The following is a 26,072-nucleotide window of genomic DNA, read 5'->3' as shown; positions in this document are numbered from 1 at the left end:
TCCAGCAAATTATTAGTATCGCTGAGGTAAAGTCCCAGGGAAGTGGCAGTGGCTATGCAAAGCACAAATCTGCTCTTCTCTCAGGATGACAGCATTCTCACCCAGCACAGCTCCACTGTCAGCCAACCCAGACTACTGCCACCCATGTTCAGGTTTTGCAATCCAAAGCTGGGCAGCTGCTCAAAAGCAACCTACAAGACCATTTGCAGTCTCCCAAGAGACATGCTGCAGCCACTGAGGTGGCACTTCCTAGGAGCACTATGACACACATAGGCACCCACAAGACAGGTACTAAGGGAATATACAAGGGTGAATAAGTTTACTTTTGTATGCAATATTGAATGGTTTCTTGGATAAAGTTGGTTTGTGTTGGCTTTTATGCCAGCATTGTGGGCAAGAGGGTGCTGGGATGGACCATAACAGAAGGGAAGGTGAAGTAAAATGAGAAATTGAGGTTGTGTGTGAGGGACTGGAGTTGAATGAGGTGATCTCACAGACAATTCACAAAAGGGAATTTACTGGTTGTTTACTTCTCCCAAGATGCTTTCCACATTCCTACTGATGAGGACTGTGCCAGGTTGTGGAATACCACGAATCAGGACCTACCACTCCAGCTCATACCACAGGGCTCCACCAGAGCAGTCCAATCAGCAGAACCATTACTTTAACTAGTCTGAACTATGAAGCTCCATATGTAAAATGAGAGCCATGATGACATATGTTGGCCATGTGTGTTTGGGTTGTGGAGCAAAATCAGACCACATATTAAGCAGATAACCCTCGGTGCCTAGGAGCCACCCTCAAGTTTGGCTGAGGGAATGGCAGACTGGTGCAAAATGAAAGCATCAGGACTGCTTCTAGGATAGCATGCATTCACCATGACGTGGTGAGCATAGTCAAGTACCCACTACAGATCACGTGATAGATCAGTATTTAAATGCAGCACCCACAAAGCGATGTGTGCGCAGCCTACACCATGAAGCCTGTAATACGGCAGAACCATATCCAGACTCTGCCTGCTTGTGTCTGGTCAGCAAGAACACAATGAGATGTACATGGTAACTTGTACATTGATGCTGAAGATGTGGGCAGAGTTCTCAATGAGTACTTTGTCTTTACTAAGGAGAGGGATGACGCAGACATTTTAGTTAAAGAGGAGTGTGAAATATTAGATACCATAAGCATAAATGAGAGAGAAGTGCTGGAGGGATGACATCCTTGAAGGTGGATAAATCACCAAGCCATTAAAGGAAGCCAGGGAGAAAATAGCATATGCTCTGATCATTTTCTAAACCTCACTAGATACAGACGAGGTACCAGAGGATTGGAGGTCTGCGCACATTATACTATTATTTAAAAAGGGTGTGAAGGATAGGCCAGAAAATTATAGGCTGGTCAGTCTGACTTCGGTCAAATCAATTCTGAGACACAGGATAAACTGTCACTTAGAAGGCACAAATTGATCAGGGATAGTCAGCATGGTTTTATTAGGGGAAGATCATCTCTTACTAACTTAATAGAATTTTTTTGAGGAAGTAACGAGGAGGATTGATGAGGGCACTGAAGTGGGTGTTGTCTACATGGATTTCAGTAAGGCATTTGACAAAGTTCCACATGGCAAACTGGTCAGGAAAATGAGATCTCATGGGATACAGGGGAAGGTTGGACCCAAAAATGGCTCAGTGACAGGAGACAAAGAGTAATGGTTGTTGGATGTTTTTGCGAATGGAAAGTGGTTTCCAGTGGCATTCCACAGGGCTCAGTGTTGGGGCCCTTGCCATTTTGTGTATATTACTTTGTGGGAGGCATGATTGGGAAATTTACAGATGATACAAAAATTGGCCATGTAGTTGATAGTGAAGAGGATAGCTGTCGACTCCAGAATTATATCAATGGTTTGGTTGTGTGGGCAGAGAGTGGCAAATGGAATTCAATATGGAAAAGTGCAAGGTAACGCAGTTGGGAGGGCAAACAAAGCAAGGGAATACTCAATTAATGGGAGGATATTGAGAAGGGTTAAAGGAGTACATGTCCACAGGTCCCTAAAGATGGTAAAGCAAGCATATGGAATGCTTTCCATTATTGGACGAGGTATTGAATACAAAAGCAGGGATAAAACACTGGTTAGGTCACAGCTGGAATTGTGTACACAGTGCTGGTCACATTACAGGAAGGACATAATTACTCTCTCTCTCGTGTACAGAGGAGATTTACGAGAATGTTGCCAGAGCTTGAAAGTTACAGCTATGAAGAAAGATTGAATAAGCTAGGGTTGTTTTCTATAGAACACACATACGCCCCCTCCTGGCTCAGATGAAGGCAAGAGAAAAGCTCTTGAAAGAACCTAGATGGATAAAGTCTCCTGCTGAAAGCCATTCTCCTCCTGCTCCTGCTGGCAGCAGCATGCCCTCCTCTTTGCTCCATCTCTTTCCCCTTCTGCAAGCCTAGGGGAATAATAACGAAAGCACCCATGATCAGGAGTTAAGTGGTCTGACCAAAACACTTGAAATCACAACCAAGACCTTCTCCATGTGCTGCACCACTGCCTGTCAACTTCACCCAACTGCATGAAGCACTTCCACAAACTCAAACAGAGCCTGTAGAAAGTAAAGTAATCAGCAACTAACCTGCAATTTATTGATGACCCTTTAAATGGGGCAAGGGGTGTCCTTCCATAAGCTAAACACATGTTTTAGAAAGGGCAGATTTGAAATTCAATCTTTCCTTTTCATGGGACGTGAGCATCGTGGACAAGGCCAGCATTTGATGCCCACTTCTGGTTGTCCTGAGAAGGTGACAGTGAGCTACCATCTTAAACCACTGCAATCCACCTGGTATAGCCACAGTGCTGTTAGGGAGGTAGTTGCAGGATTTTGACCCAGCAATCCTATCTCTGTGGTGGATGATTTTAAAACTTGTGCTCAGTGATTCTATTACATACTGTTTTTCCAACTGTTGCATTTTTAAAGAATGCTTTCTGCTAAATTTGTTCAGTAACATTTTTTTGTCACAATCTGCCTTTCTGCAGACTTCCAACATACACTTGAAGATGGTGACCAGCATAAATCACACCGACGCTGTGCGCATCTATTGCATAAAACATTTTAATAACTAAGATAAAACATCCAAAGACACTTTAGAGAACAGTAGTAATAGAAGCTTAGGATGAGACAGAGGATTGATCCAAACCAGAGTAGAGAGGCAGCAGGGTTGAGAAGGAATTCCAGAGAGCAGGGCCTAGGTGGCTAAGAGCTCTGCCACCAATTTTGGAGAATGGAGGATGCACAGGAACCTAGAATGAAAAATGCAAGAAGGAAATTAAACCTGGAAGAGGATGCTGCTAGGCCCTGGAGGGATTTGCATCAACTTTAAATTGCAGGTTTGAGAGGATGAGAGTGATAAGTGAATGGAAAGGATAGGGACATAGTTGAGGGGAGTGGGAATCCATGGGGCAGGAGTTAAGTTTCATAAAAGATGAGGAATGTGGGAGAAAGGCAGGCAAAACAGTAAAGTGATCAGATCAGGGCTGGGGCTGATAAAGAAGGAAACAGTTGCACAGACACTCATTCAAATAATCTTTTTAAAATTGATTAGTTCCTCACAATTAGTATTAGAGAGAATGTTGGAAGGAACAGAAGAGGGATGTTTGAGGAAATCCAAAAACTACTGAATTTAATTCTTGTTAAAAACTGTTCCAACAAGGTGAAAAATTTGAAAACCAAGCAACCCATTTTGATGTAAAACACGACATTGACAGAATGATATTACTAACACAAGAAAGCCACTCCTCACATCAGAGCAGTTTCACTCACCAAATTTATCATGCTTAAGAATTACCCTCACTAAAAAGGAAAAAAAAATCTAATCTTTTGCATGACTCGGTTTTCCACACTGCGGTGATGTCTGTGCTACTGAGCAAATACAGCAGAAACAAATATAGCATCCTTTAAAAAATGCAACAGTTGGAAAACCATGTAAGTAATAGTATCACAGCAAATAATTTTAAAATCCAATCCATCCAGGATTGATGAGTCAAAATCCTGTAACTCCTTCCCGCCAGAACTATGGGTGTACCTATACCAGATGGACTGCAGCGGTTCAGGAAAGCAGCTGACTACCACCTTCTCAAGGATACTAAGGGATGGGCAATAAATGCTGGCCTCATCACTGATGCTCACATCCCATTAAAGAATGAAAAAGCAAGCAAAAATGTCAAATTTGCATGGTTTAAAAAAAAAAGCACTTACATGAAATATTTAGTTAAAAAACAATTTCATAATATACTGTCAAAGTATTTTCCCCTCTTTGTCTTCCTTCTGTTTCTTTTTATATCGCTCAATTTAGTTTTGGTTTTCGTTCCAAGTTTCCAGCATCCGATGTTTATTTATTTTTCTTAGTCTTTTTCGGCTTCCGAATTTTATTTGGATTTGGAACTACCTTCTTTATTTTTAAAGGAAGCAATGTCACCCCTGTCTTTTTGCTTTTATCACTATCTAATTCTAAGGAAAAGTCACTTGAAGTTACTTCACAGAATTTACGCTTCTGACTTGGTGGAAACACAGCCTCCGCTAATTCAGGCTTTGGCATGTCACTGGTGCTATCTTGCTCCTTTGTCTCCAATCCTTTAGCATTCTCAATCATCTTACTTTGATGTATCCATGAAACATTTAAAGGAGGTATTTGTGGAGTAATGGCATTAACTGTCTCACCAAAAGCCTCTGAATTCTTTTTAAATCCCAGTGCGAGTGTAGATTTTAAACCCAGCACTGGTGCCACAGTTTCACTTAGACGGGGAACTTGACATGCAGGCACCTCCCGACTCACACTCAGTTGAATGAGATGTTGAGCCATCAAAGAAGGCTTCACCGACTTACACACCAGAACCAAACACAATGTGTGTTTCTCCAAAGCCCGAGTGACCTCATTGATTCCAATGGCCAACTGTTTCCTAAGTTCCACATTAGTCCATCCTTGTTTAAATTCTTGAATCCTGTTCATCATATGGTCTTCCTTCACTTCTTTGACCGCCTCAGACTTCTGTTGGTTTTCTTCGATTTCTTTGATATTCCCTTCCCTATTCTTCTTTTCTTGACCTTTTGGTCCCTTAGAAGCTCTCGGTTTCCTGGACCTTAAAGTAGGTTCTATTTTACACAAGCCAGTCTGTTGAAAAGTTTGCTTTAACTTCTCCAGGATGAATGTCATGCTTTCCCCATCCAAACGAATCCATCCTATCGTATAAGGATTGTTGAAGGAAGTTTTAGTAGGTGGAGGTCTCGCTTTCCGTACCCCTCCTCCTCTTACAACTTGTGCTGGACTTTCCATGTTTTGATTTATGTACGATATACAAAACTTGTCAACCTGTAACAAAAAAAATAAGTGCATTAGAGAAGCAAGCAAACCCACAGACTGTAATATTTTGATCTCACCAAACTGAAATCAAAGATTAGGCAACAATAGGATTATTATCCTGCATTATATACCAGCATTTCACTCAATCATAGCTATGAGAGCTATGTTTAAGTGTAAAGTGTGTCACAAAACACCTCTACCATTGTAGCAGTTAATATTTTCTTACACAATTTGAGTTTTTGCCTCGGATTATATTCTCACTGATCACTCTGAAGAATTTCCTAATGTATGCCCTAAATTAACCCTTTGTTAGTTTAAACTTGTGTCCCCTACTTTTACTCCTGCAGTTTAATTTAACACAAGCCTTTTTTATATTCTTAATAATCTTATATATCTCGAAGATCATCATTCTGCTATAAAGTATAAGATCCTCCAGCATCTCTTCATAGCTCTGTCAGTGGGCATCAGCCCCTCAACTCCTCTGTTTTTAGAATCTCTCTCTCATTTCTTGACAACTAGAATTAGATGCACTATTCAAGTACTAAAGAATGTGATGACTACCTCTTCTAATGTATCCCTGTACAGTTCAGCATGAGCTTTGTTAATTATTGCTCTGCACTGGTTGGATATATTTAGCATTAAGTTCACTAAAACTCAACATAATTCATATTGAACCTCCTCTTTCCTGCATATCGCACTTTACACTTAACCACATAAATTTCATCTGCCATTCTTCTGCCCACTTACATGTCTTGTTCAATTAATTTCTGAGCTGCTTTTTCCAACTCCATCCAAGATTGGTATCATCTGCAAATTTGATCAATTTGCATCAAGTTTCTGAATTAGAAATAGTAATGGAGCCAGCAGTGAGCCGAGGCATTCCACTCAGTATTTCCACTGCCAGTCATTCCAACATGACTCCTTTAGCTGGAGTACCTAGTAACCTCCAGACAGTTTCCTATCCATTCCCAGGAATTTACCTTGAATCTTCACAGCTTTGAATTTAATTAATAGCCTTTTGTGAGGAACTTTGTTAAATGCCTTTTAGAAAACAAGGTAACCACATTATTGGGCTTACCACAAACTACTTGGGCCATCAGCTCACCTTCAACAACAATGTTATCTTCGTCTTAATTGTAGATGTTCATTTGATTCAGTCTTGATAATAGATTCCACTTTACGTTAAGAGTAAAATTAATGGGCCTGTAGTTGTCAGTACAAAATAAAAACAGAATTACCTGGAAAAACTCAGCAAGTCTGGCAGCATCGGCGGAGAAGAAATCAGTCAACGTTTCGAGCCCTCATGGCCCTTCAGCAGAAGTTCTGCTGAAGGGCCATGAGGGCTCGAAACGTTGACTGATTTCTTCTCCGCCGATGCTGCCAGACTTGCTGAGTTTTTCCAGGTAATTCTGTTTTTATTTTGTTTTGGATTTCCAGCATCCGCAGTAGCTTTTAGCTTTTTGTTTTTATCTGTAGTTGTCAGTGTCTGTTTTGTCCTCATTTTTGAATACTCTACATTATACCCGTATTAGCCAATCTTCTGGAACCACCCCAGTATTTAATGACTCCCTCATAATCGTATTACATGTATCACAAATTTCCATCCCTCCCCCACAAAAAAACCTTTTCAACACTAAATTTCCTGGGGGTTTCTGTTTTGATCCCGATTAAGCACCTTAATTAGAACAGTCGTTAATTTTACTTGTTATATTTTTGTCTGACAACAGCATATTGCTCACGTGTTCACTAGTGACTACATGGCAGTAGTTATTCCAAATACTTACAATTTTGTGCTCAACCTGTGTCAAGCTTATTTGCATTTTTAGGATTTTCACATCTTCTATGTTTGCCCTCTCGCTATTGGGTACTGTTATCCTTAGCTGCAGCTGTTATTTCTTTTACAGATCTTCCTTTACTCCTTTGATCACATCTTTTAAGAGTCTTGGCTTGGCTTAATAATTAACAGCAGGCTCACCTCTGAGGCAGTGTCACGGGTTCAAGTCCCACTTGAGTCTTGAACACATAATCTAGGCTAACACTTCAGTACAGCACTGCTTCTTTTGAACAAGGCATTAAAGTTCATATGATCATAAGAACACAAGAAATAGGAGCAGGAGTAGAACATTTGGCTGTTCGAGCCCGTTCCACAATTCGATAAGATCATGGATGATATGTTTGTGGTCTTAACTCCACTTTCCTGCCAATCCCCAATAACCTCAACTCCCTTGTAGATCAAAAATCCGCCTAACTCAGCATTGATCATATTCAATGATCGCAGCCTCCACTGCTGTCTGGAGAAAAGAATTCCAAAGACTAATGACCATCTGAGAGAAGAAATTCCTCCTCATTCTGTCTTCAATGGGAAGCCACATTTTTTAAACTGTGCTCCGTAGTTCTAGATTCTCTGATGAGCAGAAACATCCTCTCAGCAACTACCCTGACAAGTCCCCTCAGAATCCTATATGTTTCAATAAGTCCACCACTCATTCTTCTAAACTCAAACGAGTATAAGGCCAACCTGCTCAACCTTTCCTGATGAGACAACCCCTTCATCCCCGGTATCAGTCAAATGAGTCTGATATCCAATGCAAGTATATCCCTGCTAAGTAAGGAGACAAAAACTGGACACAGTACTCCAGGTGTGGTCTCACCAATGCCTTGTACAGTTGTAGCAAGGCTTCCCTACTTTTATACTCCATACCCCTTTACAAAAAAGGCTGACATTTCATTTGCTGTCCTAATTATTTTCGATACCTGCATACCAACTTTTTGAGAGTCATGAACAAAGACATCTGGATCCCTCTGTACTGCAGTATTCTGTAGTCTCTCTCTGTTTCAATAATTTTCTATTCTTCCTTTCTAAGTGAGCAATTTCTTATTTTTCTACATTATACACCATCTGCTAAATATTTGTGCATTCACTTATCTTGCCTATATCCCCGTGTCCTCCTCACAACTTGCTTTCCTACCTATGTATCAGCAGCAAATTTGGCTACAATACAGTTGGTCCCTTCATATAAGTCATTGATGTAGACTGTAAATAGTTGAGGCCCCAGCACTGATTCCTTTGGCACCCCACCAGTTAGTGTGCCAACCTGAAAATGACCCATTTATCCCAACTCTGCTTCCTGTTAGTTAGCCAATCCTCTACCCGTGCTAATATTTTACCCCAATGTCATGAGCTCTTCTCTTGTGCGGTAACCTTTTAAATGACACCTTATCGAATGGCTTTTGGAAATCCAAATGCACTACATTTACTGGTTCCCCTTTATCCAACCTCCTTGTTACACCCTGAAAGAACTCTAATAAATTTGTCAAACATAATTTCCCTTTCATAAAACCATATTGATGCTACTTGATAGTATTATGATTTTTTTTAAAACATCCTCATGCTACTCCTTTAATAATGGATTCCAGCATTTTCCCAATGACAGATGTTGAGCTAACTGGCTTTTGGTTTCTTGTTTTCTCTGTCCCACCTTTCTTGAGTAGCGGTGTTACATTTGTGGTTTTCCAATCCACTGGGACATTTCCAGGATCTAGGGATTTTTGGAAAATTATAACTAATGCATCTACCTTTATCTGCAGTCACTTTTTTTACGATCTTTGGTTGCAGGCTATCGGGTCCAGGGGTCTTGTCAGCCTTTAGGCCCGTTAGTTTGCCTGGTACTTTTTAATCTAGTGATTGTTTTAAGTTCCACCCTCCCTTTTGCCTCTTGATTTTCTACTTATCTTGGGATGCTTCTTGTGTATTCCACTGTGAAGACAGATACAAAATACTTGTTCAAAGTCTCTGCCATTTTCTCATTTCCCATAATTTCCCAGTCTCTCCTCTAAGGGACCAATGTTTACTTTAGCTACTCCATTTTTATATACTATTCATTTTATATGGTAGAAGCTTTGACTAGTTTTATATTTCTTGCTATTTACTCTCCTATTCTAATTTCTCCTTTGTTTTTTTTTTTAAGTCATCCTTTGCTGGTTTCTAAAATTTTCCCAATCTTCTGGCCTACCATACTCTTTGGAGCATTGTAAGCTTTTTTAAAAATTTGATACCATCCTTAATATGCTTAGTTAGCCACAGATGATGCATTCTTCTCATATGGTCTTCCTTTCTCAATGGAACATATATATTTTTTTATTCATTCACGGGATGTGGGCTTCACTGGCTGGGCCAGCATTTATTGCCCATCCCTAGTTGCCCTTGAGAAGGTGGTGGTGAGCTGCCTTCTTGAACAGCTGCAGTCCATGTGGTGTAGGTACACCCACAGTGCTGTTAGGGAGGGAGTTCCAGGATTTTGACCCAGCAACAGTGAAGGAACGGCAATATATTTCCAAGTCAGGATGGTGAATGACTTGGAGGGGAACTTCCAAGTGGTGGTGTTCCCATTTGTCTGCTGCCCTTGTCCTTCTAGATGGTAGTGGCCATGTGTTTGGAAGGTGCTGTCTAAGGAGCCATGGTGAATTCCTGCAGTGCGTCTTGAAGATGGTACACACTGCTGCTACTGTGCGTCAGTGGTGGAGGGATTGAATGTTTGTGGATGTGGTGCCAATCCAGCGGGCTGCTTTGTCCTGGACGGTGTCAAGCTTCTGGGGGGGTTGTGGGAGCTGCACTCATCCAGGCAAGTGGGGCGTATTTCATCACACTCCTGACTTGTGCCTTGTAGATAGTGGACAGGATTTGGGGAGTCAGGAGGTAAGTTTCTCATCACAGGATTCCTAGTCTCTGATCTGCTCTTGTAGCCATAGTACTTATATGGCTAGTCCAGTTCAGTTTCTGGACAGTGGTAACCCCCAAGATGTTGATAGTGCCATAAACATCAAGGGGCGATGGTTAGATTCTCTTGTTGGAGATGGTCATTGCCTGACACTTGTGTGGCACGAATGTTACTTGCCAGCCCAAGCCTGGATATTGTCCAGGTCTTGCTGCATTTGGACATGGACTGCTTCAGTATCCGAGGAGTTGCAAATGGTGAACATAGTGCAATCATCAGTGAACATTCCCACTTCTGACCTTATGATGGAAAGAAGGTCATTGACAAAGCAGATGAAGATGGTTGGGCCAAGGACACTACCCTGAGGAACTCCCGCAGTGACGTCGTGGAGCTGAAATGACTAACCTCCAACAACCACAACCATCTTCCTTTGGATTCATACCTAGTACAACCAGCGGAGTTTTCCCTGATTCCCATTGACTCCAGTTTGCAAGGGCCCCTTGATGCCACACTCAGTCAAATGCGGTCTTGATGTCAAGGGCAGTTACTCTCACCTTGGGAGTTCAGCTCTTTAGTCCATATTTGAACCAAGGCTGTAATGAGGTCAGGAGCTGAGTGGCCCTGGCGGAACCCAAACTGGGTGCCAGTGAGCAAGCTATTGCTAAGCAAGCGAAACAGCGAGAGAAGAGCGAGGATTTTCACAGTTTAAAACAGCAGGAGGAGAGTCAGGAGCACACGGAGAGCAGAGCTGCGTGAGAAGGACAGTGGTGGCGGGAGATAAAAACCGACAGCAGAGAGCTCCTTCAACCTGTAAGGGCCAAAGTGTGACGTCACAGGAAAACAGGTAGGCGATTGGTGGGTATCTCTTCCTTTTCTCTCTTGATTATTTAAGTGGTTTAAATCAGGAGATGTTATTACAGCTGAAGAGTACAGTTAAGAAATTCACATTTAAAATATTTAACATCCAAATTAATTAATTAAATGGAATAGAGATGGCTGGGCAGGTGATATGTTGCAGCTATAGCATGCGAGAACTGTTGGATGCCGGTGCGATCCACGGTGACCACATCTGCACCAAGTGTTGGCTGCTCGGGGAACTTCAGCTCAGAGTTGATGAGCTGGAGTCCGAGCTGTGGACACTGCGGCACATCAGGGAAGGGGGGAGTTACCTGGACACTGTGTTTCAGGAGGTAATCACACCCCTTAGATTAATTATATAAAATTTGGTCTGTAGTCAGGGACAGGAGGGTGTCAAGTGAGGCAGGTATGGGGATCCAGAATTTAATTTTGGAGGAGCCTCAGTCAGTGCCCTTGTCCAATAGGTACGAAGTTCTTGTTCCTGGTGTGAACAAGGGCACAGACTGCATGGAAGATGAGCAAACTGACCACAGCACCATGGTACAGAGCACCATTCAAGTAGGGGGAGGAAAGAGAAATATAGTAGTAATAGGGGACAGCATGGTTAGGGGAATAGATACTGTTCTCTGTAGCAAAGACAGAGAGTCCTGAAGGCTGTGTTGCCTACCTGGTGCCAAGGTTAGGGACATCTCTTCTGGGCTGGAGAGGAACTTGGAATGGGAGGGGAAGGATCAAGTTGTCATGGTCCACGTAGGTACCAATGACATAGGCAGGACTAGGAAATAGGTTCTGCTGAGGGACTACGAGCAGCTCGGCTAAATTAAAAAGCAGAACCACAAAGATAATAATCTCCGGATTACTACCTGAGCCATGTGCAAACTGGTGTAGGGTAAATAAGATTAGCAAGGTAAGGCTGAAAGATTGGTGCGGGAGAAATGGGTTCCGATTCATGGGGCACTGGCACCAGCATTGGGGAAGGAGAGAGCTGTTCCGTTGGGACAGGCTTCATTTGAACCATGCTGGGACCAGTGTCCTGGCGAATCGTGTAACTAGGGCTGTAGATAGGGCTTTAAACTAATTAGTGGGGGGCGAGGGGAGGGGTTCAATTGAAGGGAAATTTAGAAAATCAAAAATAAATCGAGAGAGCAGAGGTGCAGGGTAATGAAGAGGCGAACAATAATCAAAGCGTGACAGGAAGGGGCAGAAAATATAAGCAGAAGAATGTAACAGAAATTAGAACCAGATAGAGTAATAATGGTAAAAAGTCAAAGCTTAAGACTCTCTATCTGAATGCATGTAGCATTTGTAACAAGATAGATGAGTTGATGGCACAAATAGGAAAAAAATGGATATGACTTGATAGCTATTACGTAACCAAGACTGGGAAATCAATATTCAAGGGTATTCAATGTTCTGGAAAATAGGCAAAAAGGAAAAGGAGGTTTGTTGTAGCTTTGTTAATAAAGGAAGGTATCAGTGCAGTGGTGAGTAGCGATATAGGCGCAATAGATCGTGATGTGGAATTAGTTTGGGTGAAAATAAGGAATAGCAAGGGGAAGAAGTCACAGGTGAGAGTCATCTATAGGCCACTGAAGAGTTGCCTCACTGTAGGACAAAGTACAAATTGGTTAATAATGGAGGGGTGTAAGAAGGGCGCTACAATTGTCATGGGTGATTTTAATCTGCATATTGACTGGACAAATCAGATTAGCAGGGGTAACATGGAAAATAAATTTGTAGAGTGCCTCAGGGATTGTTTCTTAGAGCAATATGTTGCAGAACCTACCAGGGAACAGGCTATTTTAGATCTAGTAATGTGTAATGAGGCAGGATTAATAAAAGATCTCGTAGTTAAGAATCCTCTAGGGGGTAGCGATCACAACATGGAAGAATTTCAAATTCAGTTTGAAGGCGAGCAATTCAGATCTCAAACTAGTGTCCTTAGCTTAAATAAGGGCAATTACAGAGGTATGAAGAAAGAGTTGTCTAAAGTGGGCTGGGAAAACAGACTAAGAGGAAGATCAGTGGATGAGCAGTGGCAGACATTTAAGCAGATATTTCATAACGCTCAGCAAAAATTTATCCCGGTCAAAAAGAAGGACTCGATGAGAAGGATGAACCACCCATGGTTAACAAAGGTGGTCAAGGAAAGTATCCAATCTAAAACTAAGGCATACAAAGCCGCAAAAACTAGTGGTAAGCCAGAGGATTGGGAATTTTTAGGAACTAGCAGCGGATGACTATAAAGCTAATAAAGAGGGAGAAAATTGATTATGAAAGTAAATTGGCAAGAAATATAAAAACAAACAGCAAGAGCTTCTATGGGTATATAACAGCAAAGCTAAAATGAGCATGGGATCCTTGGAGCATGTGACTGGAGAATTGATAACAGGGAACAGGGAAATGGCAGATAATTTAAATCAATATTTTGCATTGGTCTTCATGGTGGAGGACACTATAAACATTCCAAAGATATCAGATAAGCTAGGAGCTAATGGGAGGAAAGATACTGTAACAGTCTCTCACAAGGGTCAAAGTATTTGGGAATGGGACTAAAGGCAGACAAGTCACCAGGATCTCATGTCCTGCGTCCAAGGGTTTTAAAGGAAGTGGCTGCAGAGATGGTGGAGGCATTGGTCAAAATATTCCAGAACTCGCTGGATTCCAGGAGGGTTCAAGTAGATTGGAAAACCGCGAGTGTGACGCCCTTGTTCAAGAAGGGAGGGAGATAAAAAGCAAGAAACTATAGGCCAGTCAGCCTAACCATAAGACCATAGGAGCAGAAATTAGGCCATTCGGCCCATTGAGTCTGCTCCGCCATTCAATCATGGCTGATAAGTTTCTCAACCCCATTCTCCTGCCTTCTCCCCGTAACCTTTGATCCCCTTACCAATCAAGAACCTATCTATCTCGGTCTTAAATACACTCAATGACCTGGCCTCCACAGCCTTCTGTGGCAATGAATTCCATAGATTCACCACTCTCTGGCTAAAGAAGTTTCTCCTCATCTCTGTTCTAAAAGGTCTTCCCTTTACTCTGAGGCTGTGCCCTCGGGTCCTAGTCTCTCCTACTAATGGAAACATCTTCCCCATGTCCACTCTATCCAGGTCTTTCAGTATTCTGTAAGTTCCAATCAGATCCCTAACATCTGTTGTTGGGAAAATGCTAGAGTCCATTATTAAAGAAGAAATAGCAAGACATTTGGAAAAGCTTAACGCAATCAAACAGAGTCAACATGGTGTCGTGAAAGGGAAATCATGTTTGACAAATTTGCTAGAATTCTCTGAGGACATAACAAGCAGAGTTGATAAAGGGGAACTGGTAGATGTAGTGTATTTGGATTTCCAGAAGGCATTCGACAAAGTGCCACATTAAAGGTTATTGCACAAGATAGGAGCTCACGGTATTGGGGATAATGTATTAGCATGGATTGAGAATTGGTTAACACACAAAAGACAGGAAGTCGGGATTAATGGATCTTTTTCAGGTTGGTAAGACCTAACTAGTGGAGTCACTGAGGGAGGCAAGGGAGGAGATAGCAGGGGCTCTGACCCAATTTTTTAATTCCTCCCTGGCCACGGGGCAGGTGCCAGAGGACTGGAGAACAGCTAATGTGATTCCACTATTTAAGTAGGGTTGTAGAGATAAGCCAGGGAACTACAGGCCAGTGAGTCTCACATCAATGGTAGGGAAACTACTGGAGAAAATTCAGAAGGAGAGAATCTATCTCCACTTGGAGAGGCACAGTTTGAACAGGGATAGTCAGCATGGCTTTGTCAGAGGGAGGTCATGCCTAACAAATTTGATTGAACTTTTTGAGGAAGTGACCAGGTGTGTAGATGAGGGTAGTGCAGTTGATGAAGTTTATATGGATTTCAGCAAAACCTTTGACAAGGCCCCTTGTCTTATAGGAAACTTATAAAGAAGGCAAATGCACATGGGATACAGGGTAATTTGATAAGGTGGATTCAAAATTGACTTAGTTGTAGGGGACAGAGGGTGATGACAGAAGGATGCTTTCGTGACTGGAAGCCAGTGTCCAGTGGCATACCACAGGGATCTGTGCTCAGTCCCCTATTATTTGTCATTTATATAAACGACATAGATGACTATGTGGGAGGTAGGATTAGTAAGTTTGCGGATGACATAAAGATTGGCCGGGTGGTTAACACTGAGGTTGAGTGTCTTGGGCTACAGGAAAATATAGATGGGATGATCAAATGGGCAGATAAGTGGCAGATGGAATTTAACCCTGAAAAGTGTGAGGCGATACACTTTGGAAGGAGGAATTTGACAAGGAAGTATTCAATGAACGGCATGACACTAGGAAGTTCTGAGGAACAAAGGGACCTTGGCGTGTGTGTCCATAGATCTCTGAAGGCAGAGGGGCATGTTAGTGGGGTGGTGAAAAAGGCATATGGGACACTTGCCTTTATCAATTGCATAGATTACAAAAGTAGGGAGGTCATGTTGGAGTTGTATAGAACCTTAGTGAGGCCACAGCTGGAGTACTGTGTGCAGTTCTGGTCGCCACATTATAGGAAGGATGTGATTGCACTGGAGAGGGTGCAGAGGAGATTCACCAGGATGTTGCCTGGGATAAAACATTTTAAGTTATGAAGAGAGGTTGGATAGACTTGGGTTGTTTTTGTTGGAGCAGAGAAGACAGAGGGGCGACCTGATCAAGGTGTACAAGATTATGAGTCGCATGGACAGAATGGATAGGGAGCAACTGTTGCCCTTAGTTTAAGGGTCAGTCACGAGGGGACATAAGTTCCAGGTGAGGGTCAGGAGGTTTAGGGGGGGATGTGAGGAAAAACTTTTTTACCCAGAGGGTGGTGATGGTCTGCAATGCACTGCTTGGGAGGGTGGTGGAGACGGGTTGCCTCACATCCTTTAAAAAGTACCTGGATGAGCACTTGGCATGTCATAACATTCAAGGCAATGGGCCAAGTGCTGGTAAACGGGATTAGATAGGTAGGTAAGGTGTTTTTCACATGTCGGTGCAGACTCGATGGGCCGAAGGGCCTCTTCTGCACTCTGATTGCCATAAGGATCAGGTCTCGGGCCTCAATTATTTACTACCTATATTAATGACTTGGAGGAGGGGGCAGAGTGTAATGTATCCAAATTTGCTGACGATACAAAAATAGGTGGGAGGGTATGTTGTGATGAGGACATAAGGAATCTGCAAGGGGATATAGATAGGTTGAGTGAGTGGGCAAAAACTTGACAGATGGGGTTTAATGTAGGAAAGTGTGAGGTCATGCACTTTGGCAGGAAAAAAATCAAAAGGCAGACTATTATTTAAATGGAGAGAGAATCCAAAAAAGTGAAGCACAGACGATCTGGGTATTCTTCTACATGAAACACGAAAAGTTAGCATGCAGGTGTAACAAGTAATTAGGAAGACAAATGGAATTTTGGTATGTTTAGCTAGGGGGGTTGGAGTTTAAAAATAGGGAAGTCTTGTGTTGGTGAGGCCGCACATGGAGTACTGTGTAGTTTTAGTCCCCATATTTAAGAAATACTAGCATGGGAGGCAGTTCAAAAGAGATTCACTCGGCTGATTTCTGGGATGAAGGGGTTGACTTATCAAGAACGGCTAAACAGGTTAGGCTTTTATTCATTAGAGTTTAGAAAAATGAGGGGTGATCTTATTGAAAAGTACAAGATTCTGAGGGGGCTTGACTGATTAGATGTTGAGAAGATGTTTCCAATAGTGGGGGAATCTTGAACTAGTGGACATAGTTATAGAATAAGGGGGCAGTCATTTAAAACTGAGATGCAAAGGAATTTCTTCTCAGAGGATAGTGAATGTCTGGAATTCTCTACCTCAGAGAGTTGAGGAGGCTAGATCACTGAAAGTATTTAAAGAGGAGGTAGATAAATTTTTGAAATATCGGGGAGTTGAGAGCTATGAGGAGCTTGAAAGAGGAGTTGAGGCCTGGGGCAGATCAGCTATGATCTTATTGAATGGCAGGGCAGGCTCAGGGGGCCAAATGGCCTACTCCTCCTATTTCTTATATTTCTCCTCCTGTTCTTATGTAAGTGCCGCTTGAGAGCGCTGTTGACGACTCCTTCCATTACTGCTAATCAAGAGAAGACTGATGGGGCGGTAATCGGCCAGGTTGGATTTGTCCTACTTTTTCTGTACAGGACATATCTGGGCAATTTTCCACATAGCCAGATAATTGCCAGTGTGTTGCAGCTATACTGGAATAGCTTAGCTAGGGGTGCAGCAAGTTCTGGAGCACAAGTCTTCAGTACTATTGCTGGAATATTGTCAGGGCCCATAGCCTTTGCATTATCCAGTGCTTTCAGCCGTTTCTTGATATCAAGTGGAGTGAATCAAATTTGCTGAAGACTGGCATCTGTGATGCTGGGGACCTCTAGAGGAGACCGAGATGAATCGTCCACTCATTGCTTCTGGCTGAAGATTATAGCAAATCTTTCAGCCTTATCTTTTGCGCTGACATGCTGGGCTCTCCCATCATTGAGAATGGGGATATTTGTGGAGCCTCCTCCTCATCCAGTGAGTTGTTTAATTGTCCACCATCATTCACGACTGGATGTGGCAGGACTGCAGTACTTACATCTGATCCGTTGGTTGTGGGATTCCTTAGCCCTGTCTAATCCTTGCTGCTTAGGACTATTTGTGTGCCAAACAGCATGTGTTCTAGCTTCACCAGGCTGACACCTCATTTTTAGGTATGCCTGGTGCTGCTCCTGGCATGCCCTCCTGCATTCTTCATTGAACCAGAGTTGATTATCTAATTTGATGGTACTGGTAGAGTAGGGGGATATGCCAGGCCATGAGGTTACAGATGGCGTTTGAGTACAATCCTACTACTGATTGCCCACAGCACCTCATGGATGCCCAATCTTGAGTTGCTAGATCTGTTCAAAATCTATCCCATTTAGCACAGTGATAGTGCCACACAACATGATGGAGGGTATCCTCAATGTGAAGGTGGGACTTCATCTCCACAACGACTGTGTGGTGGTCACTCCTACGATACTGTCATGGACAGATGCATCCGCGGCAGGCGGGTTGGTGAGGATGAGGTCACGTATATTTTTCCCTCTTGTTGCTTCCTTCATCACCCGCTGCAGACCCAGGCTAGCAGCTATGTCATTTAGGACTCGGCCAGCTTGGTCAGAAGTGGTGCTACCCTTTTGGTGATGGACATTGAAGCCCCCACCCAGGGTACATTCTGCACCTTGACACCCTCAGTGCTTCCTCTTTTCAAGATGAGAGGAGCACTGATTTATCAGCTGAGTGGGTGGGGTGAGGGGGGTGGAGGTGTGCAGCGGTACGTGGTAATCAGCAGGGGGTTTCCCTGCCCATGTTTGACCTGATGCATGAGACTTCATGGGGTCCAGAGTCGATGTTAAGGACACCCAGGGCAACTCTCTCCCAACTATATACCACTGTGCCACCACCTCTGCTGGGTCTGTCCTGCCGATGGGACAGGACATCTATTTACCCAGTCCACTTTAGCCAACTCTGTCTTCATACCCTTTATTTAAGCTAGTATCTTGGGTGAATATAAAACTTCCAATAGCTCAATTCTAAGCAGGGAATTCTTCTTATGTCCTGGCCTAAATTATCCCTGGACCTTGTTGTAGTTATCAGAAAGATTTTGCTGTGTTTCTCTAGATTACTTGGACTTCCAGAAGGCCTTTGACAAGGTGCCGCACAGGAGGCTGCTCAGTAAGATAAGAGCCCATGGTGTTAGAGGCAAGTTACTAGCATGGATAGAAGATTGGCTGTCTGGCAGGAGGCAGAGAGTGGGGATAAGGGGGTCCTTCTCAGGATGGCGGCCGTGACTAGTGGAGTTCAGCAGGGGTCAGTGTTGGGACCACAACTTTTCACTTTATACATTAATGATCTAGATGAAGGAACTGAGGGCATCCTGGCTAAGTTTGCAGATGATACAAAGATAGGTGGAGGGACAGGTAGTATTGAGGAGGCGGGGAGGCTGCAGAAGGATTTGGACAGGTTAGGAGAATGGGCAAAGAAGTGGCAGATGGAATACAATGTGGGGAAGTGTGAGGTCATGCACTTTGGTAGGAAGAATGGAGGCATAGACTATTTTCTAAATGGGGAGAGAATTCAGAAATCTGGAGTGCAAAGGGACTTGGCAGTCCTAATCCAGGATTCTCTTAAGGTTAATGCGGTAGTTAGGAAGGCAAATGCAATGTTGGCATTTATTTCGAGAGGACTAGAATATAAAAGCAGGGATGTGCTGCTGAGGCTTTATAAGGCTCTGGTCAGACCACATTTAGAATATTGTGAGCAATTTTGGGCCCCGTATCTCAGGAAGGATGTGCTGGCCCTGGAGAGGGTCCAGAGGAGGTTCACAAGAATGATCCCAGGAATGAAAGGCTTAACATATGAGGAACGTTTGAGGACTCTGGGTCTATACTCGATGGAGTTTAGAAGGATGAGGGGGATCTGATTGAAACTTACAGAATACTGAAAGTCTGGATAGAGTGGACATGGGGAAGATGTTTCCATTAGTAGGAGAGACTAGAATCCGAGGACACAGCCTCAGAGTAAAGGGAAGACATTTTAGAACAGAGATGAGGAGAAACTTCTTTAGCCAGAGAGTGGTGAATCTGTGGAATTCATTGCCACAGAAGGCTGTGGAGGCCAGGTCATTGAGTGTATTTAAGACCGAGATAGATTTGATTGGTATGGGGATCAAAGGTTACGGGGAGAAGGCGGGAGAATGGGGTTGAGAAACTTATCGACCATGATTGAATGGCAGAGCAGACTCAATGGGCCGAATGGCCTAATTTCTGCTCCTATGTCTTACGGTTTTATTACAACAGTAACTTCTAATTGTCATATGCTTGTAACCTGTAATACAATTTGTGTCCATAAGACATAGGAGCAGAAGTAGGCCATTCGGCCCATCAAGTCTGCTCCGCCATTCAATGAGATCGTGGCTGATCTGATCACCCTCAATTCCACTTTCCTGCCTTTTCCCCATAACCCTTGATTCCCTTACTGATTAAAAATCTCTCTATCTCAGCCTTGAATATATTTAACGACCCAATCTCCACAGCCCTCTGTGGTAAAGAATTCCACAGATTGACTACCCTCAGAGAAGAAATTCCTCCTCATCTCGGTTTTAAATGGGCGACCCCATACTCTGAGATTATGCACTCTGGTCCTAGACTCTCCCACAAGGGGAAACAACCTCTCAGCATCTACCCTGTCAAGCCCCCTGAGACTCTTATGTTTCAATACGGTCACCTCTCATTCTTCTAAACTGCAATGAGTACAGGCCCAACCTACTCAATCTCTCCTCATAAGAAAATCCCTCCATACCCAGGGTCAACCTAGTGAGCCTCCTCTGGGCTGCCTCTAATGCCAGTATATCTTTCCTTAGATAAGGGATCAAAATTGTTCAGTGTTCTAGGTGTGGTCTAACTAGAGCCCTGTATCGTTTTAGCAAGACTTCGCCAGTTTTATACTCCATTCCCTTTGAAATAAAAGCCAACATTCCATTTGCCTTCCCTATTACCTGTTGAACATGTATGTTAGCTTTTTGAGATTCATGCACCAGAACTCCCAAATCCCTGTGCTGCATGCCTTTTTCCATTTAAATAATATTCAGCTCCTCTATTCTTCCTGAAGTGCATGACCTCACATTTTCCCACATTATATTCCATCTGCCACTTTTTTGCCCACTCACTTAACCTGTCTATATCCCTCTGTAGACTCCTTGTCATCCTCACCACTTGCCTTCCAACCTATTTTGTCATCCGCTAATTTTGCGATAGTACATTCATTTCCCTCATCTAAGTCATTAATATATATTGTAAATAATCGAGGCCCAGCACTGATCCCTGTGGCACTCCACTAGTTGTAGGTTGCCATCCTGAAATGCCCCCCTTATCCCAACTCTGTCTTCTATTAGTTAGCCAATCCTCTATCCATTTTAATGTTACCCCCAACACCATGGGCTCTTACCTTATTAAGTAGCCTTACATGGTTCAGTTCAGCTGTGGTTCAGTTGGTAGCACTCTCACCTGACACAGAAGGTTATGGGTTTAAGTCTCACTGCAGGACTTGAGCACAAAAATCAAGGTGAACATTCAGAACAGTGCTGAGTGAGTGCCACACTGTTTGAAAGGCTGTTTCTCCGATGAGACATTAAACCAAGGCCCCCATATGCCCTCTCAGGTGGATGTTAAAGATTTTATGGCACTGTTTCTAATCCTAAAAGAAGTAGGGAAGCAATCCCTGGTGACCTGGCCCATACTTACCCCTCAATCAAGATCACTAAAGTAAATCACTTAGTCATTATCACACTACTGTTTATGGGAGCTTATGGCTGCCACCGCACTGAGTTTCCAACATTACAGCAGTGACTAGGCTTCAAAAAAAGTACTTCATCCGCAGCAAAACACTTTGGGCCTTCTGGTGGGTGGTCATGAAAGGCGCTATATAAATATAAGTCTATAGCCTATCTCAAGTACCAACTTCGATTATTTTTAAATTACTGATGTCCAGCCACAGTAGTCCATTTTAATTTTGCAATCTTATCTACCAGACCCCGCTATGCCTTTCTCAACCGGCCATTTAGAGACAAGCACCATGGCAATTGTTGAGGGCCAAGGTGTTCTCGGCTGAGTAATAGTGAAGGTGCGAGAGAGAGGAGGGGAGAAAGGGAGCCGTCCCTCAGTCTCTGACTGGGTCTCGACAAGCCGGCGTTGCCAAGAAAAAGCGATGCATTTCCATTGTAAAGATACAAATTAACCGCAAATCAACGACCACGGGTCCAATTTTCCCCATCCCCTTCTTACACGATGTGAACTGCAGTAATGCAAATTATGTTAAAAAAAAGTTTGAGACGGTCGATTAGGTATTAATAGGAAAGCACAGCCACCAAATTCAAAACACGGATTTCCAAGTCTCCTGATAATTAACGACAACACGATTACCCCCTAAAGCACCAAATGTTATTTACCGCCCCGTGCAGAACGTGCGGCTGCTGCCCATTACTCACCCTTCAGCGCCTCTTCCTGTCTCAGGGACACGCAACCCGGCCGACACAACGTTCCATCCGGAGGCCGACACATCCTCACAGCGACCACTCAGCACAGCGCAATTATAAATAGGAGCGCAAGTCCCGCCCCCTGCCTCCTCTTCAACAAACCAGAGAACAAAAGAAGAGCATTACCTGGAAAAACTCAGCTGAGTTTCTTCTGCCGAAGGGCCATGAAGGCTCGAAACGTTAACTGATTTCTTCTCCGCCGATGCTGCCAGACCTGCTAAGTTTTTCCAGGTAATTCTGTTTTTGTTTTGGATTTCCAGCATCCGCAGTAGCTTTTAGCTTTTTGTTTTTAACAAAAAAAGAGCAGCGTGCTAGCATACAGAGATTTACTAATCCGAAATTAAAGCTCAGCCGCTGGAAACGTGCAGCAGCTCAATCGGCAGTGACTCTTCTGCTCAGGGTCGGACTGTGCCACACCACTGCTGTTTCCATTATTTTTAAATGTATTTCCATCCATTGTTTTATCTCTACCTTTTAGCCTATTTCGATCCCTTCCCCCCAACCATCCAGTCATAGACAGGGCTAAGTGATCTCACAACCAACGGATCAGATCTAAGCTCTGCAGTACTGCCACATCCAGTCGTGAATGGTGGTGGACAATGGAGGCTCCACAAATATCCCCCATTCTCAACGATGTAGAAGCCCAACACATCAGTGCAAAAGACAAGGCTGAAGCATTTGCTACAATCTTCAGCCAGAAGTGCCGAATTGATGATCCATCTCGGCCTCCTCCGGAGGTCCCCAGCATCACAGGTGCCAATCTTCAGCCAATTCGATACACTCCACTGATGTCAAGAAATGGCTGAAGGCACTGGATACTGCAAAGGCTATGGGCCCTGACAATATTTCAGCAATAGTACTGAAGACTTGTGCTCCAGAATTTGTCATGCCCCTAGCCAAGCTGTTCCAGTACAGCTACAACACTGGCATTTACCCGGCAATGTGGAAAATTGCCCAGGTATGTCCTGTACACAAAAAGCAGAACAAATCCAACCCAGCCAATTACCGTCCCATCAGTTTACTCTCCATCATCAGTAAAGTAATGGAAGGGGTCATTAACAGTGCTATCAAACGGCACATGCTTAGCAATAACCTGCTCACTGATGCCCAGTTTGGGTTCTGCCAGGGCCACTCAGCTCCTGACCTCATCACTGCCTTGGTTCAAACATGGACAAAAGAGCTGAACTCCCAGGGTGAGGTGAGAGTGACTCCCCTTGACAGCAAGGTAGCATTTGACAGAGTGTGGCATCAAGGAGCCCCAGCTAAACTAGAGTCAATGGGAATCAGGGAAAACTCTCTGCTGGCTGGGACCTTACCTAGCACAAAGGAAGACAATTGTGGTTGTTGGAGGTCAGTCATCTCAACTCCAGGACATCACTGTAGGAGTTCCTCAGGGTAGTGTCCTCAGCCCAACCATCTTCAGCTGCTTCATCAATGACCTTCTTTCCATCTTAAGGTCAGAAGTGGGGATGTTCACTGATGATTGCACAATGTGCAGCACCATTCGTGACTCCTCAGATACTGAAGCAGTCCATGTCCAAATGCAGCAGGACCTGGACAACATCCAGGCTTGGGCTGACAAGTGTCAGGCAATGACCATCTCCAATAAGAGAGAATCCAACCATCACCCCTTCTTGTTCAATGACATTACCATCACTGAATCCCCCACTATCAACACCTGGAGTTACCATTGACCAGAAACTTAATTGGACAAGCCGTATATATACTGTGGCTACAAGATCAGGTCAGACAAGTAACCCCCCTCCTGACTATCCAAAGCCTGTCCACCATCTACAAAGCGCAAGTCAGGAATGTGATGGAATACTCCCCACTTGCCTGGATGAATGCAGCTCCCACAACACTCAAGAAGTTTGACAGTGTCCAGGACAAAGCAGCCCACTTGATTGGCACCACATCCACAAACATTCACTCCCTCCATCACCGAGCAGCAGTGTGTACCATCTACAAGATGCACTGCAGGAATTCACCAAGGCTCCTTCGACAGCACCTTCCAAACCCACGACCACTACCATCTAGAAGGACAATGGCAGCAGATAGATGGGAACACCACCACCTAGAAGTTCCCCTCCAAGTCACTCACCATCCTGACTTGGAAATATATCGCTGTTCCTTCACTGTCGCTGAGTCAAAATCCTGGACCTCCCTTCCTAACAGCACTGTGGGTATACCCATGGACTGCACTGGTTCAAGAAGGCAGCTCATCACCACCTTCTCAAGGGCAACTAGGGATGGACAATAAATGCTGGCCCAGCCAGCAAAGCCCACATCCCGTGAATGAATTAAAAAACCAACATCACCAAACTAGATTATCTGGTCATTATCTCATTCCTATTTTTGGAAAATACCGTGTGTAAATTGGCTACTATGTTTCCCATATTATAGCAGTGACTTCACAAGTATTTCAGTAGCACTATGGTACGAAACACAGCTATAAGTGTTGAGTTTTTATTTAAATTAATCAAGATCCTGGTGTTTTAAAGCTTCTTGGTTACTGGAGCTACAGAAGATTTTTCAGACTCAGAACTTATGTTCTATTAGACACAGCTTCCTTAAAGTTTCTAGCTATGGATCATGGATTTCAGATTTTACATAATCATAGAATTATTATGGTGCAGAAGGAGGCCGTTCGGCTCATTGTGTCTGCACCAGCTCTGTGAATGAGCGTTTTGACTTGGTGCTATTCTCTTGCCTTTTCCCCATAACCCTGCACACTGTTTCTATTTAAATAATCATCTAATGCCCTCTTGAATGCCTCGATTGAACCTGCCTCCACCAGACTTCCAGGCAGTGCATTCCAGACTCGAACCACTCGCTGTGTGAAAGTTTTTTCTCGTTTGCTTCTTTTGCAACTCACTTTGAATCTGTGCCTTCTCATTCTTGATCCTTTTACCAGGGGGACCATTTCACCCTATCTACTCTGTCCAGCCCCCTCATGATTTTGAACACCTCTATCAAATCTCCTCTTAGCCTTCACCTCTGCAAGGAGAACAGTCCCAACCTCTCCAATCTATCTTTATAACTGAAGATTTTCATTCCTGGAACCATTTTTGTAAACCTCTTCTGCACTCTCTCCAATGCGTTCACATCCTTCCTAAAGTGTGGCACCCAGCACTGTACACAATACTCCTGCTAAGGTCTAACTAGTGTCCTATACAAGTTCAGCATAACTTCCTTGCTATTGTACCCTACGCCCCTATTAATAAAGCCTAGGATACTGTATGCTTTATTAACTGCCATTTCCACCTGTCCTGCCACCTTGAATGACTTATGCACATATACACCCAGGTCCTTCTGCTCCTTCACATCCTTTAGAGTTGTACCCCTTATTTTATATTGTCTCTCCATGTTCTTCCTATCAAAATGTATCACCTCACACTTCTCTGCATTGAACTTCATCTGTCACCTATTTGCCCACTTCACTAATTTGTCTATGTCCTTTTGAAGTTCTACACTGTCTTCCTCACAGTTTACAATACTTCTAAGTTTTATAACATCTCCAAACTTTGAAATTGTCCCCTGCATTACAAGATCTAGTTCATTAATATATATCGGGAAACTCAAGGGTCCCAATACCAACCCCTGAGGAACTCCACTACAAACCTTCCTCCAGCCCGAAAAATATCCATTAACCATTACTCGCTGTTTCCTATTACTCAGCCAATTTTGTATCCACATTGCTACTGTCCCGTTTATTCCACGAGCTATAACTTTTCTTCCAAGTCTGTTGTGCAGCATTTGTATCAAATGCCTTTTGGAAGTCCATGTACACCACATCAACAGCATTACTCTCATCAATCCTCTGTTACCTCCTCAAAAAACTCTAGCAAGTTAGTTAAACACAACTTTCCCTTAAGAAATTCATGCTGGCTCTTCCTAATCAACTCATATTTTTCCACGTGACTATTAATTCTATCCCGAATAATTGTTGCTAGAAGCTCCCCCACCACTGAAATTAAACTGACTGGTCTGTAATTGCTGGGATTATCCTTACAACCTTTTTTGAACAAGGGTGTAATGTTTGCAATTCTCCAGTCCTTTGGCACCTCCCCTGAGT

The 26,072-nt window shown here is 43.4% G+C and overlaps 1 protein-coding gene across 7 annotated transcripts; it reads right to left on the bottom strand.

The window, feature by feature from the left end:
• Positions 1–3,087: 3,087 nt before the first annotated feature.
• On the bottom strand, positions 3,088–22,011 carry rpp38 (ribonuclease P/MRP 38 subunit). Of its 7 annotated transcripts, none has more exons than XR_013576157.1 (3): positions 21,950–22,011; positions 4,248–5,358; positions 3,088–3,292 (listed from the first exon to the last, which is right to left on the bottom strand). XR_013576157.1 is itself a non-coding variant. In XM_078538444.1 (2 exons), exon 2 carries the CDS (start codon positions 5,320–5,322, stop codon positions 4,381–4,383), a length of 942 nt encoding a protein of 313 aa, XP_078394570.1. In that variant the 5' UTR covers positions 5,323–5,358; positions 21,950–22,011; the 3' UTR covers positions 3,652–4,380. The 7 variants fall into 7 exon arrangements, 5 of the variants coding, with proteins under 5 accessions (XP_078394570.1, XP_078394574.1, XP_078394572.1 ...); XR_013576158.1 differs by having other exon boundaries at positions 20,911–21,957; XM_078538444.1 differs by lacking the exon at positions 3,088–3,292 and having other exon boundaries at positions 3,652–5,358.
• Between the last annotated feature and the right edge of the window lie 4,061 nt (positions 22,012–26,072).

The sequence above is a fragment of the Cetorhinus maximus genome, chromosome 3 (assembly GCF_964194155.1).
Source record: "Cetorhinus maximus chromosome 3, sCetMax3.hap1.1, whole genome shotgun sequence".
NCBI lineage: Eukaryota > Metazoa > Chordata > Chondrichthyes > Lamniformes > Cetorhinidae > Cetorhinus > Cetorhinus maximus.
This window is presented reverse-complemented; position numbering and strand designations above follow the sequence as displayed.